The sequence below is a fragment of the Cetorhinus maximus genome, chromosome 10 (assembly GCF_964194155.1).
Source record: "Cetorhinus maximus chromosome 10, sCetMax3.hap1.1, whole genome shotgun sequence".
Lineage (NCBI taxonomy): Eukaryota > Metazoa > Chordata > Chondrichthyes > Lamniformes > Cetorhinidae > Cetorhinus > Cetorhinus maximus.
In genome coordinates this window covers 48950995-48966824 of record NC_135888.1, presented here as the reverse complement: position 1 = coordinate 48966824, position 15830 = coordinate 48950995, and the positions used below count along the sequence as shown (strand labels likewise).

The window sequence follows — 15830 nt, the reverse complement described above, 5'->3', positions numbered from 1 at the left end:
TTTGATAATGTGGCCATCAACTGAGACATTGGAACCATACAGGGGAAGATAAGCAAAGATCTAGAGACGGAGATCCCTGTTGACATAGAAGAGTAAGGAAACATTTTAAATGATCAAGGCAATAGAGAAACTGACTTTAAGGGAATATTAGGATGATCATGGTCAGAGGGAGTAAAAAATATTAAAGGTAAAAGTATAAGGATTCTGTAGGTGAGGCAATTGAAGGGTAAGGAGAAATAATACTTAACAAAAATTTATCACAAGATGGATACAGGTAATGGGGAAGCTGGAAAAAGACCAAATAGATGTATTACTGATTATATTAATGTGCCTGCGAGCTACAAAAATTAAGACCACAGGATTAACACCATGATGACAGGCAGAGCTAAGTGGCTCCCAGAGAGAACCATCACTGGAAGTGAAGATACTGAGCCATTGAAATATAGGATAAGAAGATGCATTGTAGAGTTGTGTAGACAGTTTAAGGAATTGAGGTCCGAAGTGGGAAAGCAGCAAGAGATAGCAGACCAGGAAAGAAGTGAGGGGGCCGGCTCCCCCAGGACATGCCAGAAGTGAGGAATAAGATAACAGTGAAGGTAACGCCTGAGAAGCCAGGTTTTGCACCCAAGTGGAAAGGACTTTACGAGAAAATAATGATTAGCAATACTTGTGCCTGTGTGGATATGAAAGGGAAGGGGTGCTGGAAGCACTGTTCGCAATTGAAGCATGTTACTAATTGATCTTATTTTACAGAACTAATCGCGGCCAACCAGTGACAACTGGGAGGTCTTGTACTTGAATCTGCAGGAATGATGCTACAATAACAGCATTAACTGACTTAACAAGTGGAGGCAAAACACCATGGCCACAATTAACTGACCCCACTTGTCCAGCATTGAGCCCTGGGCCAGGGAATGGATTAATGTTGATCAAAACGGACATAACTCTGTATGATAATGTACACCATGAGCTGGTATCCATCGTCCTAAACATCTCCCATATTGACTTGCCTGAGTGATGCTTGGGTCAGACTCGAGCACTGTGTGCAGCTCTGGTAAAACAAGTGACAATATAGGCGGTTTGGTCTAACAGTGGAAGGCGGCCCATGGCCGCACTCCTGTTCAGGGAAAAGGTAAACTGAAACGTAGTCTGGTTAACGATGTCGCCACGGCATTTAACACAGGGACCTCAATAGTAAATTTGATTGATTTAGCAACAGTGGATGAAAAGGTCCGGACCTTAAGTTCTCAACTTAAGAAAATTCTGGAGAAGGGACGAGGGAAACAGAACAGGCAACTCAGTATGGACTAAGAACAAAAACAAAAATACCTGGAAAAACTCAGCAGGTCTGACAGCATCTGCGGAGAGGGACACAGCTAATGTTTCGAGTCCGAATGACTCTTCATCAGAACTAAGGAAAAATAGAAAAGGGGTGAAATATAAGCTGGTTTAAGGGTGGGGGGGGCGGGTGGGACAGGTAGAGCTGGATAGAGGGCCAGTGATAGGTGGAGATTGCCAAAATATGTCATAGACAAAAGGGCAAAGAGGTGTTGACAGTGGTGATATTAGCTAAGAAATGTGCTAATGGGGACATTAAGGTAGAAAGCAGGACAAGCAAGGGACAGGTAGGCCTAGTGGGGGTGGGGTGGGGGGATCGAAATCGGCTAAAAGGTAGAGATAAAACAATGCATGGAAATACATTTAAAAATAATGGAAATAGGTGGGAACAAAAATATATATATAAATTATTGGGAAAAGGGGGATCGGAAAGGTGGTGGGGATGGAGAAGAGAGTTCATAATCTGAAATTGTTGAACTCAATATTCAGTCCGGAAGGCTGTAAAGCACCTAGCCGGAAGATGAGGTGTTGTTCCTCCAGTTTGCGTTGAGCTTCACTGGAACATTGCAGCAGGCCAAGGGCGGACATGTGGACATGAGAGCAGGGTGGTGTGTTGAAATGGCAAGCGACAGGGAGGTCTGGGTCATGCTTGCAGACAGACCGAAGGTGTTCCGCAAAGCGGTCACCCAGTCTGCGTTTGGTCTCTCCAATGTAGAGGAAACCGCATTGGGAGCAACGAATGCAGAAGACTAAGTTGAGGGAAGTGCAAGTGAAGCGCTGCTTCACTTGAAAGGATTGTTTGGGTCCTTGGATGGTGAGGAGGGGGCACGTAAAGGGGCAGGTGTTGCGCCTTCTGCGGTTGCATGGGAAGGTGCCGTGGGAAGGGGTTGAGGTGTAGGTGGAGGAGTGGACCAGGGTGTCCCGGAGGGAACGATCCCTGCGAAATGCCACAGTGGGGGTGAAGGGAAGATGTCTTTGGTGGTGGCATCATGCTGGAGTTGGCAGAAATGGCGGAGGATGATCCTTTGAATGTGGAGGCTGGTGGGGTGATAAGTGAGGACAAGGGGGACCCTATCATGGTTCTGGGCGGGAGAGGAAGTTGTGAGGATGTGTGGGAGTTGGGCCGGACATGGTTGAGGGCCCTGTCAACCACCGTGGGTGGAAAACCTCGGTTAAGGAAGAAGGAAGACATGTCAGAGGAACTGTTTTTGAAAGTGGCATCATCAGAACAGATGCGACGGAGACGATGGAACTGAGAGAATGGGATGGAGTCCTTACAGGAAGCAGGGTGTGGACCAAGACCTGACACGGATAATTCAGAGCTTGGCCACTGTACCAGAGAGCCATGCTTGGACCATTGACACATTGATTAATGTAGAAAGAAACTTCTCAGATGATGACACCTGCAGCACCTATGGATCATTGATGCTCGAGCAGACATGGGAAAACTTGAGACAAATTCATGAGCGTGAGGTGGCCCTTTGGATAACAAATGCACACTTGTTTAACCTGTCACGACATAAGAATCATGATTTGACCGGTTGCCAGCTCAGGGGTCTAACGCGTGTATATAGAACCGATACTAAGTGTACTGTGAATAATAATATGTTAATCGGCATTGTTTTGGCAATCCCAGTTATAACAGAATCAACACCCACTAAGGCATTATATAGAGTAGAAAATATTGGGGTAATTAGGGGGAATTATTATCTAAGGTATCATAATATACTGCCACATGCAGTAGAGATAGAGAGTAATATAGTAAGCACCATTTTAGAGAGATTTGGTGCTTCATACTCTCGTCTGGACCTAGAAAAATTTATTAATTTTGCTTCCAATTTCCACCCCTCCATCATTTTCACATGGTCCATCTCTGACACTTCCCTTCCCTTCCTTGACCTCTCTGTCTCAATTTCTGGTGATAGACTGTCCACCAATATCCATTACAAGCCTACTGACTCCCACGGCTACCTCGACTACATCTCCTCACGCCCTGCTTCCTGTAAGGACTCCATCCCATTCGCTCAGTTCCTTCACCTCCGTCATATCTGTTCTGATGATGCCACTTTCAAAAACAGTTCCCCTGACATGTCCTCCTTCTTCCTTAACCGAGGTTTTCCACCCACTGTGGTTGACAGGGCCCTCAACCATGTCCGGCCCATCTCCCGCGCATGCACCCTCACACCTTCTTCTCCCTCCCAGAAACATGATAGGGTCCCCCTTGTCCTCACTTATCACCCCACCAGCCTCCGCATTCAAAGGATCATCCTCTGCCATTTCCAACTCCAGCATGATGCCACCACCAAACACATCTTCCCTTCACCCCCCCAGCGGCATTCCACAGGGATTGTTCCCTCCAGGACACCCTGGTCCACTCCTCCATCACCCCCTACACCTCAACCCCCTCCCACGGCACCTTCCCTTGCAACCGCAGAAGTTGCAACACCTGCCCCTTTACTTCCCCTCTCCTCACCGTCCAAATGCTCAAACACTCCTTTCAAGTGAAGCAGCATTTCATTTGCACTTCCCTCAATTTAGTCTACTGCATTCGTTGCTCCCAATGCAGTTTCCTCTACATTGGAGAGACCAAATGCAGACTGGGTGACCGCTTTGCAGAACACCTTCGGTCTGTCCGCAAGCATTACCCAGACCACCCTGTCACTTGCCATTTCAACACTCCACCCTGCTCTGATGCCCACATGTCCATCCTTGGCCTGCTGCAATGTTCCAGTGAAGCTCAAAGCAAACTGGAGGAACAGCACCTCATCTTCCGACTAGGCACTTTACAGCCTTCCAGACTGAATATTGAGTTCAACAATTTTAGATCATGAACTCTCTCCTCCATCCCCACCCTCTTTCCGATTTAACCCCCCTTTTTTTTTCCAATAATTTAAATAGATTTTTCTTTTCCCACCTACTTCCATTATTTTTAAATGTATTTCCATCCATTGTTTTATCTCTACCTTTTAGCCTTTTTTGATTCCTTCACCCCACCCCCACTAGGGCTATCTGTACCTTGCTTGTCCTGCTTTCTACCCTTAATTAGCACATTCCTTAGATAATATCACCACCTTCAACACCTCTTTGACCTTTTGTCTGTGACATCTTTTGGTTATCTCCACCTATCACTGGCCCTCTATCCAGCTCTACTTGTCCCACCCCCCTCCCCCTCTAAACCAGCTTATATTTCACCTCTCTTCTATTTTTACTTAGTTATGTTGAAGGGTCATTCGGACTCGAAACGTTAACTGTGTTCTTCTCCGCAGATGCTGCCAGACCTGCTGAGTTTTTCCAGGTATTTTTGTTTTTGTTTTGGATTTCCAGCATCCGCAGTTTTTTGCTTTTATCTTAGTATAGAGGCCTCTTCGGTAGTGTGTCCACATCGACACATGAGACAGAAGAAGTGAGGTGCAGGTTTAATGCAACAGCCGGTGCAAAGAGTTGTCCCCTACCGAGTGTTGCAGACTGGCACATTCCAAGGTCCAGGACTACGTGCTGAGGGACACACTAAAGCTTGGGGCAGCCAATGCAAAGGCGCGATGGGGAAAGGTCACTGTCTAAGACCTTTCTGCCGTAGTGCACCGAGGGGCTGGGAATTGTATAGACCCCTCAGGCTGTACGGCTCACAATGAATGTATGCATTGAGCACTAATTGTATTATATTTGTATTGAAGCACCTCAGAGTGCAGTATGATGTACGTTGATAACTCCAATACCATTGCACTGTCTGACTGCCTGTAATGACCAGTTGAAATGATTGTATTATTCATTGATTGTATTGAAGCACCTCGTGATCCATGTATAAAAGTTGCACTTTTTGTGATGGCGATTTAGAAATGTTTTGTAATGTTCTTCCAGATATTTTATGAATAAAGTATTTTTTTCAAAAAAACCCAAAAAAACAGCTAATTGTACAATGGAAGCTACATGGGATATGTTGGAACCAACTCACGTTGCATACTCGGGTACAGGGAGATATTGCATTGCCGCATCACAATGAGAGTGCCAATATGGGAACAACTGATCCTGTCCTATAACCAGCCCTGTGGAGTGTCTATACCCACAGATACCAGCCAGGGTGGGAAAGGTAGAACTGATGGAAATCTACAAGAGAGAAACAGTTAAGATGCAGGCAGAAGAAGACATAAAAGAAAACCTGACACCGTATTTGAGCTAGTTCTCCTATGTAATCCACTGTTACCTGAACCTTACAGGTATCCGTGATGAGACCCAGCGGGTGCACAGAACATATTATACGCTGCAGCAACAGATTAAAACACTGACAATGTGGAACCAATAGATAATCCCACTTGGTAGGAGGGCCTTTGGAATTGGGGATCAAATGTACAGATACACCCATGGATTAGGATCATCTCCTATGTTTTGGTTATCGCCCAGTTGGTATTGGTTCTACACTTAACATACTTGGTTTACTGCACCAGATGGACACACAAGAGAGGGCAAAGAGTACAGGATTTCAGTAATGTGGGGGCTGAACAAGAGAGGCAAGTGCCCGTATTGCAGGACCAACCTGTACAGATGATGTAACCCGATGCTTTTATAACCCCAAGCTCGATACGTGGCCAGCATCAATGGTGGCAGAGCATAAGGAAAGGGGCAATACCACTGAGTTGGCTACCTTGGGCTAGGCCAAGGGTCAAAAGGGGGGACTGAAAGGGTTAAACTCGAAGTTTTTAGTAAAGGCAGGACATAAGCTGAAAAAGCAGAACTGGGATAGCAGATGTGCTTTAGACAGGATAAGGAATGAGACAAACAAGCTAGTTGGACAAAGGGCAAGGCCAGGGAGTGGGTGTTGAAATCAATGTGGCCTAGACTGCAAAATCAACAAGATATGGCGCTCTGCATGGATGAGAACAACGCTTGATGTATATATACACAGGAAATAAGTAACTGAGACCAGAGAAGCATGTGATTGTAAATTGACAAGATTAGAATATGTGTATGTGACCAAAGGTGTATATAAGGAGTGAACACTTGTAACCTTTTAGAGTACAGTCTTGGACTGTCTCTCCCCGCGTACGCTTGAATATTAAACAATCTAAACCTGTACCTGAGTCTCCTGGTGGTTTGTCAAGGCGAACTACAAAAAGGTAAGCAACCAATCACATTCTCACAAACAGCAAACCAGCAAGTGCACTGAGTATCCTTTTATAATTTTAAATTTTACAGATAACAAAGTAATTGTTGGGCCATACTGATGGGAATAAGATAGATGACAAAATATCATAAACAAGCTTTGAAAAATTAAAATATGAGGAACTTTTTATAATCATTGAGAAATTTGATATTCAACAAATAAAATTGACTCTTCTGGGACCAGGGAGGCTGTTTAGCAGTAATAATGAACTTTGCATACCAGTTTTCTTTTATTCATTCATGGGATGTGGGCATCACTGACTAGGCCAGTATTTCTTGCCCATCCCAAATTTCCCTTGAGAAAACAGTGGTGAGCCACATTCTTAAATCACTGTAGTCCATCTGGTGTAGGTACACCTACAATGCTGTAAGAAGTGAGTTCCAGGGTTTTGATCCAGTGGCAGTGAAGGAACAACAATAGAGTTCCAAGTCAGTGTATGACTTGGAGGGGAACTTGCAGGTGGTCGTGTTCCCACGCACCTGCTTCCCTTGTCCTTCTAGGTGGCAGAGGTCACGAGTTTGGAAGGTACTGCTAAAGGAGGCTTGGCAAGTTGCTGCAGTGCATCTTGTAGATAGTACGCACTGCTACCACAGAACACCAGTAGTGGAGGGAGTGAATGTTTAAGTTGGTGGATGAGATGATGCCAACCTCTAGGATGTTGATAGTGAAGGATTTGGTGATGGTATAGCCATTGAATATGAAGGGGAGGTGTTTAGTTTCTCTTTGTTGAGCTGGTCATTTTTCCAGCACTTGTACGGCACAAATGTTCCTTGTCTTATTAAATGCTGAGCACCTTGGGATACTTCATTATTTTTAAGGTGCTATAAAAATACAAGTGGTTGTTGTTGCCACTTATCAGCCCAAACCTGAATGTTTTCCAGGTCTCACTGCATGTGGGCATGGACTGCTTCAGTATGTGAGGAGTTATGAATGGTAATGAACACTGCGCAATCATCAGCAAACATTCCCACTTCTGACTTCATGATGGAAGGAAGGTCATTGATGAAGCAGCTGAAGATGGTTAGGCCTAGGACACTATCCTAAGGAACTTCTGCAGTGATGTACTGGTGCTGAGATGATTGGCCTCCAACAACCACAACCATCTTCCTTTGTTAAAAGCAAAATACTGCAGATGCTGGAAATCTAGAACAAAAACAAAAATACCTGGAAAAATTCAGCAGGTCTGACAGCATCTGTGGAGAGGGATACAGTTGACGTTTCGAGTCCGTATGACCCTTCATCAGAACTAAAAAATTTAGAAATGAGATGAAGTATAAGCTGGTAGAGGGGGGTGGGAGGGACAGGTAGAGCTCAATAGGGGGCCAGTGATAGCTGGAAGCCAGGAAGAGATTGTCAAAGATGTCATAGACAAAAGGACAAAGGGGTGTTGATGGCAGTAATATTATCCAAAGGATGTGCTAATGGGGACATTAAGGGTAGCAAGCAGGACAAGCTAGTGGCAGATAGCCCTAGTGGGGGTGGGGGGAAAGGGATCGAAATGGGCTAAAAGGTGGACATTAAACAATAGACCGAAATAAATTTAAAAATAGGTGGGAAAAGAAAAATATATTTGTAAAAATATTTATAAATTATTGGAAAAAGGGGGATCGTAAAGGGGGTGGGGATGGAGGAGCTCATGATCTGAAATTGTTGAACTCAATATTAAGTCCGGAAGACTATAAAATGCGTAGTCAGAAGATGAGTTGCTGTTCCTCCAGTTTGCGTTGAGCTTCACTGGAACATTGCAGCAGGCTAAGGACGGACATGTGGGCATGAAAGCAGGGTGGTGTGTTGAAATGGCAAGCAACAGGGAGGTCTGGGTCATGCTTGCGGACAGACCAAAGGTCTTCCTTTGTGTTAGGTATGACTCCAACCAGCGGAGAGTTTTCCCACTGATTCTCATTGACTTCAATTTTGCTCAAGCTCTTTGATACCACACTTGGTCAAATGCCTTTTTGACATCAAAGGCAGTCACTCTCACCTTACCTCTGGAGTTCAGCTCTTTTGTCCATGTTTGGACCAAGGATGTCATGAGGTCAGGAGCTGAGTGGCTCTAGCGGAGCCCAATTTGAACATTGGTGAATATGTTATTGCTGAGTAAGTGCAGCTTGATAGCACTGTCAACAAACCTTCCAGCCTGGTGCTGCTCCTGGCATGCCCTCCTCATTGGACAAGTCTTGATGGTAATAGTAGAGTGAGCGGTATGATGGCCCATGAGGTTACACATGATGGTGGAATATAGTTCTTCTGCTGCTGATGGCCCATAGCACCTTGTGGATGCCCAGCTTTGAGCTGCTAAATCTGTTCTGAATCTATCCTATTTAGCACGGTGGTATGCCATAAGACATGATGGGACTTCAACTCCATAAAGCCAATGTGGTGATCAATGCTGTCCTGGACAAATGCATCTATGACACGTAAATTGATGAGGGGAGATTTGATAGAAGTTTACAAAATTATGAGGGGTATAGACAGAGTAAATGCAAGTAGGCTCTTTCCACTTAGATTAGGAGAGATAAACACGAAAGGACATGGCTTTAGGATGAAAGGGGAAAGGTTTAGGGGGAACATTAGGGGGATCTTCTTCACTCAGAGAGTGGTGAGAGTGTGGAACGAGCTGCCATCTGATGTGGTAAATGTGGGCTCACTCTTAAGTTTTAAGAATAAATTGGATAGATACATGGATGGGAGAGGTCTGGAGGGTTATGGACTGGGTACAGGTCAATGGGATTAGCGGAATAATATTTCGGCACATACTAGAAGGCCCGAATAGCCTGTTTTCTGTGCTGTAGTGTTCTATGGTTCTATGGTTCTAGGACGAGGTCAAATAGATTTTTCCCTCTTGTTGGTTACCTCACAACTTGCCGCAAACCCAGTCTTGCAGGTATGTCCTTCAGGACTTGGACAGTAGTGGTGCTGCCAAGTCACTCTTAATGATGGGCATTGACATTCCCCATCTAGATACATTTTTTTCCCTCGCTACCCTCAATGCTTCTTCCAAGTGAAGTTCAACATGGAGTACTGATTCATCAGCTGAGGGAGAGCAGTAGGTGGTGATCAGCAGGTTTTCTTGCCCATGTTTGACCTGATGCCATGAGACTTCATGGGCTCCAGAGAAAAATGTGGAAAACTCCCAGGGCCACTCCATTCTGACTGAATTTGGCTGTGCCGCAACCTCGTCTAGATCTAGTGAGGCTATGTGTACCATTCAGTACCTATACTTATTAGAGGCACTGGCCATGAAACTCAATTGGACCTGAAAATTGGCTCATGGAGCACAACACCGGATTTTGCTCCAATGCAGGAAGCAAGTAAACATCCTGCAGATGATGCAGTGACTGCTACAAAATGAAGACATCATGACTACTGCCAGTCAATTCAGATGAGGAAATGGCCTACAGACAAAGACTGCTGCATATACAGGTTTAAATGTTTGGTGCATCAGCTGGCCTGCAGTCACTGTCAAGGAGCATGGAGGAAGTCAGGCACCATCTGGGCACTTGGCTTTGTTCAGAGCTTGCAGCCCATCCTTTCCAGCATGAAGTGGTGACCAGCTCCACCAACACACTTGAAGATCCAACCACAATCAGCACCTGATGCCCGATGTTTCAGCTTCCCTTACAGCACAAGCAGAATCCACCCAGTATCTGGATGCTGCAGTGGAAACTCAGACTTATGTCATGAGATCTCAGCTTGCTGTCATCTAGGCTATGGATATGAGTGTTCAAAGGGGCTTGCGGGATGTCACAGCAGTTCATCAATCTGTCCTACATCACATTGCTAAGATTGCTGAGACACTGCCCAGTGGGAGTGTCAGTAGCTCCATGGAGCACAAACCTGCTTCCCTTTCTCAGAATGACAGTATTTGTTCTCCTATCGCTTACACTCCACGCTTGCTATTGCCTGTCAGCCACTCAACCCCAAAACCAGAGGTGGATAGGAGCACTACCACCTGCAAATTCCCTTCCAAATCACACACCATTCGGACTTGGAAATAATCGGCATTCTTTCCTTACAGCTGGATTAAAATCCCTCCCTAATAGTACTGTAGGTGTACCTACACCATAAGAACTGTAGTCGTTCAAGAAGGCAGGTCAACATCATCTTTTCAAGGGCAATTAGGATGGACAATAAATACTGACCTTGCCAGTGAAATCTACATTCCACAAATGAATAAAAATAACCATAATGGCCTTGCCACTTATCAGCACAAGCCTGAATGTTGTCCAGGTCTTGCACATAAGGACATGGGATGCTTCAGTATTTGCAGAGTTGCAAGTGGTACTGAACATTGTTAATCATCAGCCAACATCCCCATTTCTGACCTTATGATGGAGGAAAGGTCATTGATGAAGCAGCTGAAGATGGTCGGGCCTCGGTCTCACCCACTAAAAGTCAGCAACCTTCCACTAGCCATACTGCAGCCACTTTAGCACTGCTTAGAAACTCCATTTGGTTGCATCAGACTCCTGGTTGCTTATTCTCAAATGTGACTCAGTTGATAGCAATCTTGCCTCCGAGTCATAAGGTTGGGTGTTTGAGTTGCACTCCAGGACGTGAGCAGAAAATTATGACCCTCCAATGCTAGTACTGAGGGAATACTGCATTATCAGATGTGCCTGCTCCCAGCTGAGATATTAAAACAAGGCAAAACAAGGCACTGTCTGCTCAGGTAGATGTAAAAGAGACGATGTTGCTATTTTGAAGAAGTGTAGGGGAGTTCTTCCCATGTCCTGGTCAATAACTAACCCTCAACGAACATCAGAAAACAGATTATCCGATTATTATCACATTGCTGTTTTTGGGACCTTGTGCACATATTGGCTGCTGCATCTCCTACATTACACTCTAAAAGTATTGGGATGTCCTGAGGTTGGGGCAAGTGCTGGAGATGTGCAAGTCTTTATTTTCCTTTTCTTACTGTGTTACTTGTGCTTCCTGAACAATGCATCAAATGACAGGAGCAGGTATTTTTTCACTTAAGTGTTTGGAATGTTTTATAACATTAAAGGCATCCCATAAATACAAATTGTTGTTGAATGCGTGCTTGAATGCGTGCTCAGTCTATAATAGTGAATGATTAACAGCTAGGACAAAGACTGATGTTCAAGAACTATGGCACTTCCCCATGTTCTCAATCTCTGCTCTGGGTGCTACCAGTGTATAATGGCTCTCAAAAAGCAAAACTGTGCTCAGAAACTTACAAAGGCAAAGTGTGGGGGGTTCGGGCATGGGGGGAGGGGGTCGAGCACGGGGCTGAGGTGAAGTTTGGTAGGTGGAGGCATTAGGTTGCCACCACTTACAGAGAGAATTGCAGGCTGTCTAGCATCTAGTGTCCCCTGGGCATCACACAGCTACCATAGAATGCCAAGTCATTCTGGATCCATGAACAGTTAGATATTTGCATTGGGGTGACAATTGAGTAAAGAGCTGTTGTCAGTACTCTGAAATGTCGTTTGTTTTTATCTCTCGTACAGATATGGAGGGTATGCCCAGACCATCCCATTCCGTTTTGGCAAGACTTACGGGAGGACTACCCATGATATCCTGAAGGATCCTAAGACTGTGAGATCTGACCATTCAATCCTGTCACCAACCACCAAACCTCCAGATGACTGTCTTCCTGAATACAAGGATTATTGTCCCCCTGGTGTGTCAGATCAGATCCACCCACAGAAACTCGTTCCAGGTTATACCGGTGAGTCAAAAGCAGCAGGACAAAAGTAACAATATTTCGTAATGTTCCACAGACTAGTATCACCAGCAGGACCTAAAGACATTGCACCCAGGACAGATTGGCTTCCTGACATTGCCAGGCAGTTTATGCATTTTCATCCAGTTATTAAGCAATGACAGCAATCACCACTGAAAATTATTTCCCTCAATGCGGTCACTTTTACAGGGTATGATAGGGCTTCAGAACAAAACAGGTCTCCAGGGGTGAACTTAAGCCCCGAGGGTGGGCGAGAGAGGGGCAGGGGCAGTTAAAAATTCTAAAATGTGAAACCCAACTTAATCCAGTTCTAATGGACACTGCTTAAGGGGGCAGGCGACTAACTGTCCTGAGGCAGGTCAGGCATTTAAATACTTTAATGAGGCTGCGATTAGATTAAATGCCCTCGAGCTTGGTCTCCCAGGACTTGGGAAATCAGACAGCTGAAAGGCTGCTAGGAAGTCTGGAAGCAGTAGGTTTGTGCCTTCCCATCACTGCTAGTGGGCCACGAGGTGCAGTAATTTATTTTCTTTCTTTCATGAGATCTGGGTGTCACTGGCAAGGCCAGCATTTGTTGCCCATCCCCAATTGCCCTTGAATTGAGTGGCTTGCTAGGCGCTTTCAGAGTCATCCACATTACTGTGAATCTGGAGTCAAATGTAGGCCAGACCAGGTAAGGATGGCAGATTTCCTTCTCTAAAGGGCATTAGTGAACTAGATTAGTTTTTTTTACGAGAATTGATGGTAGTTTCATGGGCACCATCACTAAGGCTAACTTTCAGCTACAGATTTTTTTTTCTATTAATGGAATTTAAATCCCACCAGCTGCCATGGTGGGATTTGAACCTGTGCTGAGGTTTGAACCTGTGTCCCCAGGGCATTAACCTGGACCTCTAGAGTATTAGTCCAGTGACATTACTATTACGCACCATCTCACCTCAAATGCTTTCCCTGACCATCAAACTAAGCTGCTTCCTCCAGCTACTAGGACGCCACAGGCATTGGACCCCAACCATCTATGATAGAAAATCCTGCCCTGCGATTGCCACTTCTCCAGTGATCAGAAAAGCCCCCAACATGATTGAAAACCCCTCATGATTGCACCCCACTATCGGATCCCACCACCCCCCACCCCCCCACCACCCTCTCTGACTCTCCATGATTTCCTATCTGGCCTCTGCAACCATTCATTCTGCTCCTCAGGTGAGGCCTGGTATCTCAGGTCTTCCCGCTTGACAGTCAATCAGCCTATTTATCTGGTCGGCGGCCAGCAAGGGACAGTCAAAAGTTTAAATGAGGTCCTGTCGTTTTTGAGTTTCCTGGCTGTTATAACCACAACTCTTCTCAGCTCCCCCAAAAAAATTGGAGCCCAAAATTCCATTCAAGATTCTACACCCACATTACACAAATCCTGTACACAGTACCCTGTACAGCCACATTACACAAACCCTGTACACACTACCCTGTACAGCCACATTACACAAACCCTGTACACACTACCCTGTACAGCCACATTACACAAACCCTGTACACACTACCCTGTACAGCCACATTACACAAACCCTGTACACACTATCCTGTGCAGCCACATTACACAAACCCTGTACACACTACCCTGTACAGCCACATTACACAAACCCTGTACACACTACCCTGTACAGCCACATTACACAAACCCTGTACACACTATCCTGTGCAGCCACATTACACAAACCCTGTACACACTACCCTGTACAGCCACATTACACAAACCCTGTACACACTACCCTGTACAGCCACATTACACAAACCCTGTACACACTACCCTGTACAGCCACATTACACAAACCCTGTACACACTACCCTGTACAGCCACATTACACAAACCCTGTACACCAGGCTATGGGCTGCGAGACAGAATAGAAGATTCTGAAATGAGCTGATCAGTACCAAATGTAGGGGATAAACAGTCTGTGACTGGAGGAGCAGCGAACACCAAAGCTGGTGAATGTACTCATCACGTTGCTTCAATTCTTGATACCTCCATTTTTAAAAAAACTCATATTTAATGTTGTGTCAAACCTTACCTTTCTGAAATTTGCTCATCGGCCCCTTGAGTCAGAAAACAATGGAAATGTGGCCCCCCACACGAGAAGGTTGGACAAGACTGATGTATACATTACTCTGCACACCCTACCCTGTACAGCCAGATTACACAAACCAGTATAGCCAAATTACACAAACCAGTATAGCCAAATTACAGAAACCCTTTAAACACTCACCTCCACATACTTCATAAAGCAGTCAAAAAGTCTAAAGCAATGTTAGCCTTTACTTCAAGGGGGCTGGAATACAAAACGGTGGAAGTTATGTTTCAGCTGTATACAACCTTGGTCAGACTCCACCTGGAATAACTGTGCTCGTGCAGTCCTGGGTTCCACACGTCTGGAAGGATATATTAGACTTGGAGATGGTGCAAGCACATCAGAATGATACCAACAACAACTTGCATGTTTCAAGCGCCTTTAACATAATAGAAAGTAAAATGTCCCAAGGCAATTTGCAGGAGTGACTTATCAAACACATTTTGAAACTGAGCCACATTAAGAGATACTAGGTCAGATGACCAAAAGCCTGGTCACAGATGTATGGTAAGGAGTGCCTTAAAGGAGGAAAGAGAGGTAGAGAGCCAGAGAGGCTTAGGGAGGGAATACCACAGTTTTGGAGGCAGCTGAAGGCAAGGCCACCATGGTGCAGCAAATAAAATCAGTGATGGGCAGGCAGTGAGCATTAGAGGAGGACAAAGATTTCACAAGGTTGTGGGGCTGCTGGAGATTACAAAGATAGAGAGAGACAAGGCCATGGAGGGATCTGAAAAAGAGGATGAAAATTTTAAAATGGAGGTGCTGCCAAACTGGGAGCCAATATAGGTCAGGAAGCAAAGGGATGATGGGTGAACAGGACTTTGCGCAAGTTAGGACATATGGGGCAGCAGAATTCTGGATGACCTGAATTTTACATAGGGTGGAATGTGGGAGGCTGGCTAGAAGTGTGTTGGAGTCTGAAGATGAGGATGCCGTGGTTGATGGTTTTAGCATCAAATTAGCTGAGGCTGGGTCAGAATCGGGAAATAAAGAGGTGTAAGTAGGCAGTCTTAGTGCTGGACTGGATATGTGGCCTGAAGCAGGGTCTCAGACAGTTGCCAGAGAGTCAGATCGGGGAGTTGGTGCCTAGAGAATAGAGTTTGTGGTGGGGACCAAAGGCAATGACTTTGGTCTTCCCAATACTTAACTGGAAGAATTTCTGCTCATCCAGTACTGGTTGTCAGGCAAGCAGTGTGACAATTCAGAGACAGTGGAGAGACTGAGAGATGGTGGTGAGATAGAGCTGGGTGTCGTTAGCATACAATATGCTTTCTCTTCACCAAGGCAACAGGGAAGAACATAAGAACATAAAAAATAGGAGCAGGAGTAGACCATTCAGCTCCTCAAGCCTGCCCTGCCATTCAATAAGATCATGGCTGATCTGCCCCAGGCCTCAACTCCTCTTTCGTGCCAGGTCCTCATAGCCCTCAACTCCTCAATATTTCAAAATCTATCTACCTCCTCTTTAAATACTTTCAGTGATCTAGCCTCCACAACT

General features: G+C 45.3%; 1 protein-coding gene across 1 annotated transcript in view; it reads left to right on the top strand.

The window, feature by feature from the left end:
- The first annotated feature begins 264 nt into the window (after nt 1-264).
- The window catches only part of LOC144685318 (ciliary microtubule inner protein 2B-like), a 42269-nt gene continuing 26703 nt past the window's right edge, over nt 265-15830 (top strand). Inside the window, exons 1-4 of the mRNA XM_078549728.1 lie at nt 265-274; nt 5553-5625; nt 6348-6449; nt 11974-12194. Coding sequence (XP_078405854.1) covers nt 265-274; nt 5553-5625; nt 6348-6449; nt 11974-12194 — 406 coding nt within the window. The remainder of the gene's footprint in view (nt 275-5552; nt 5626-6347; nt 6450-11973; nt 12195-15830) is intronic.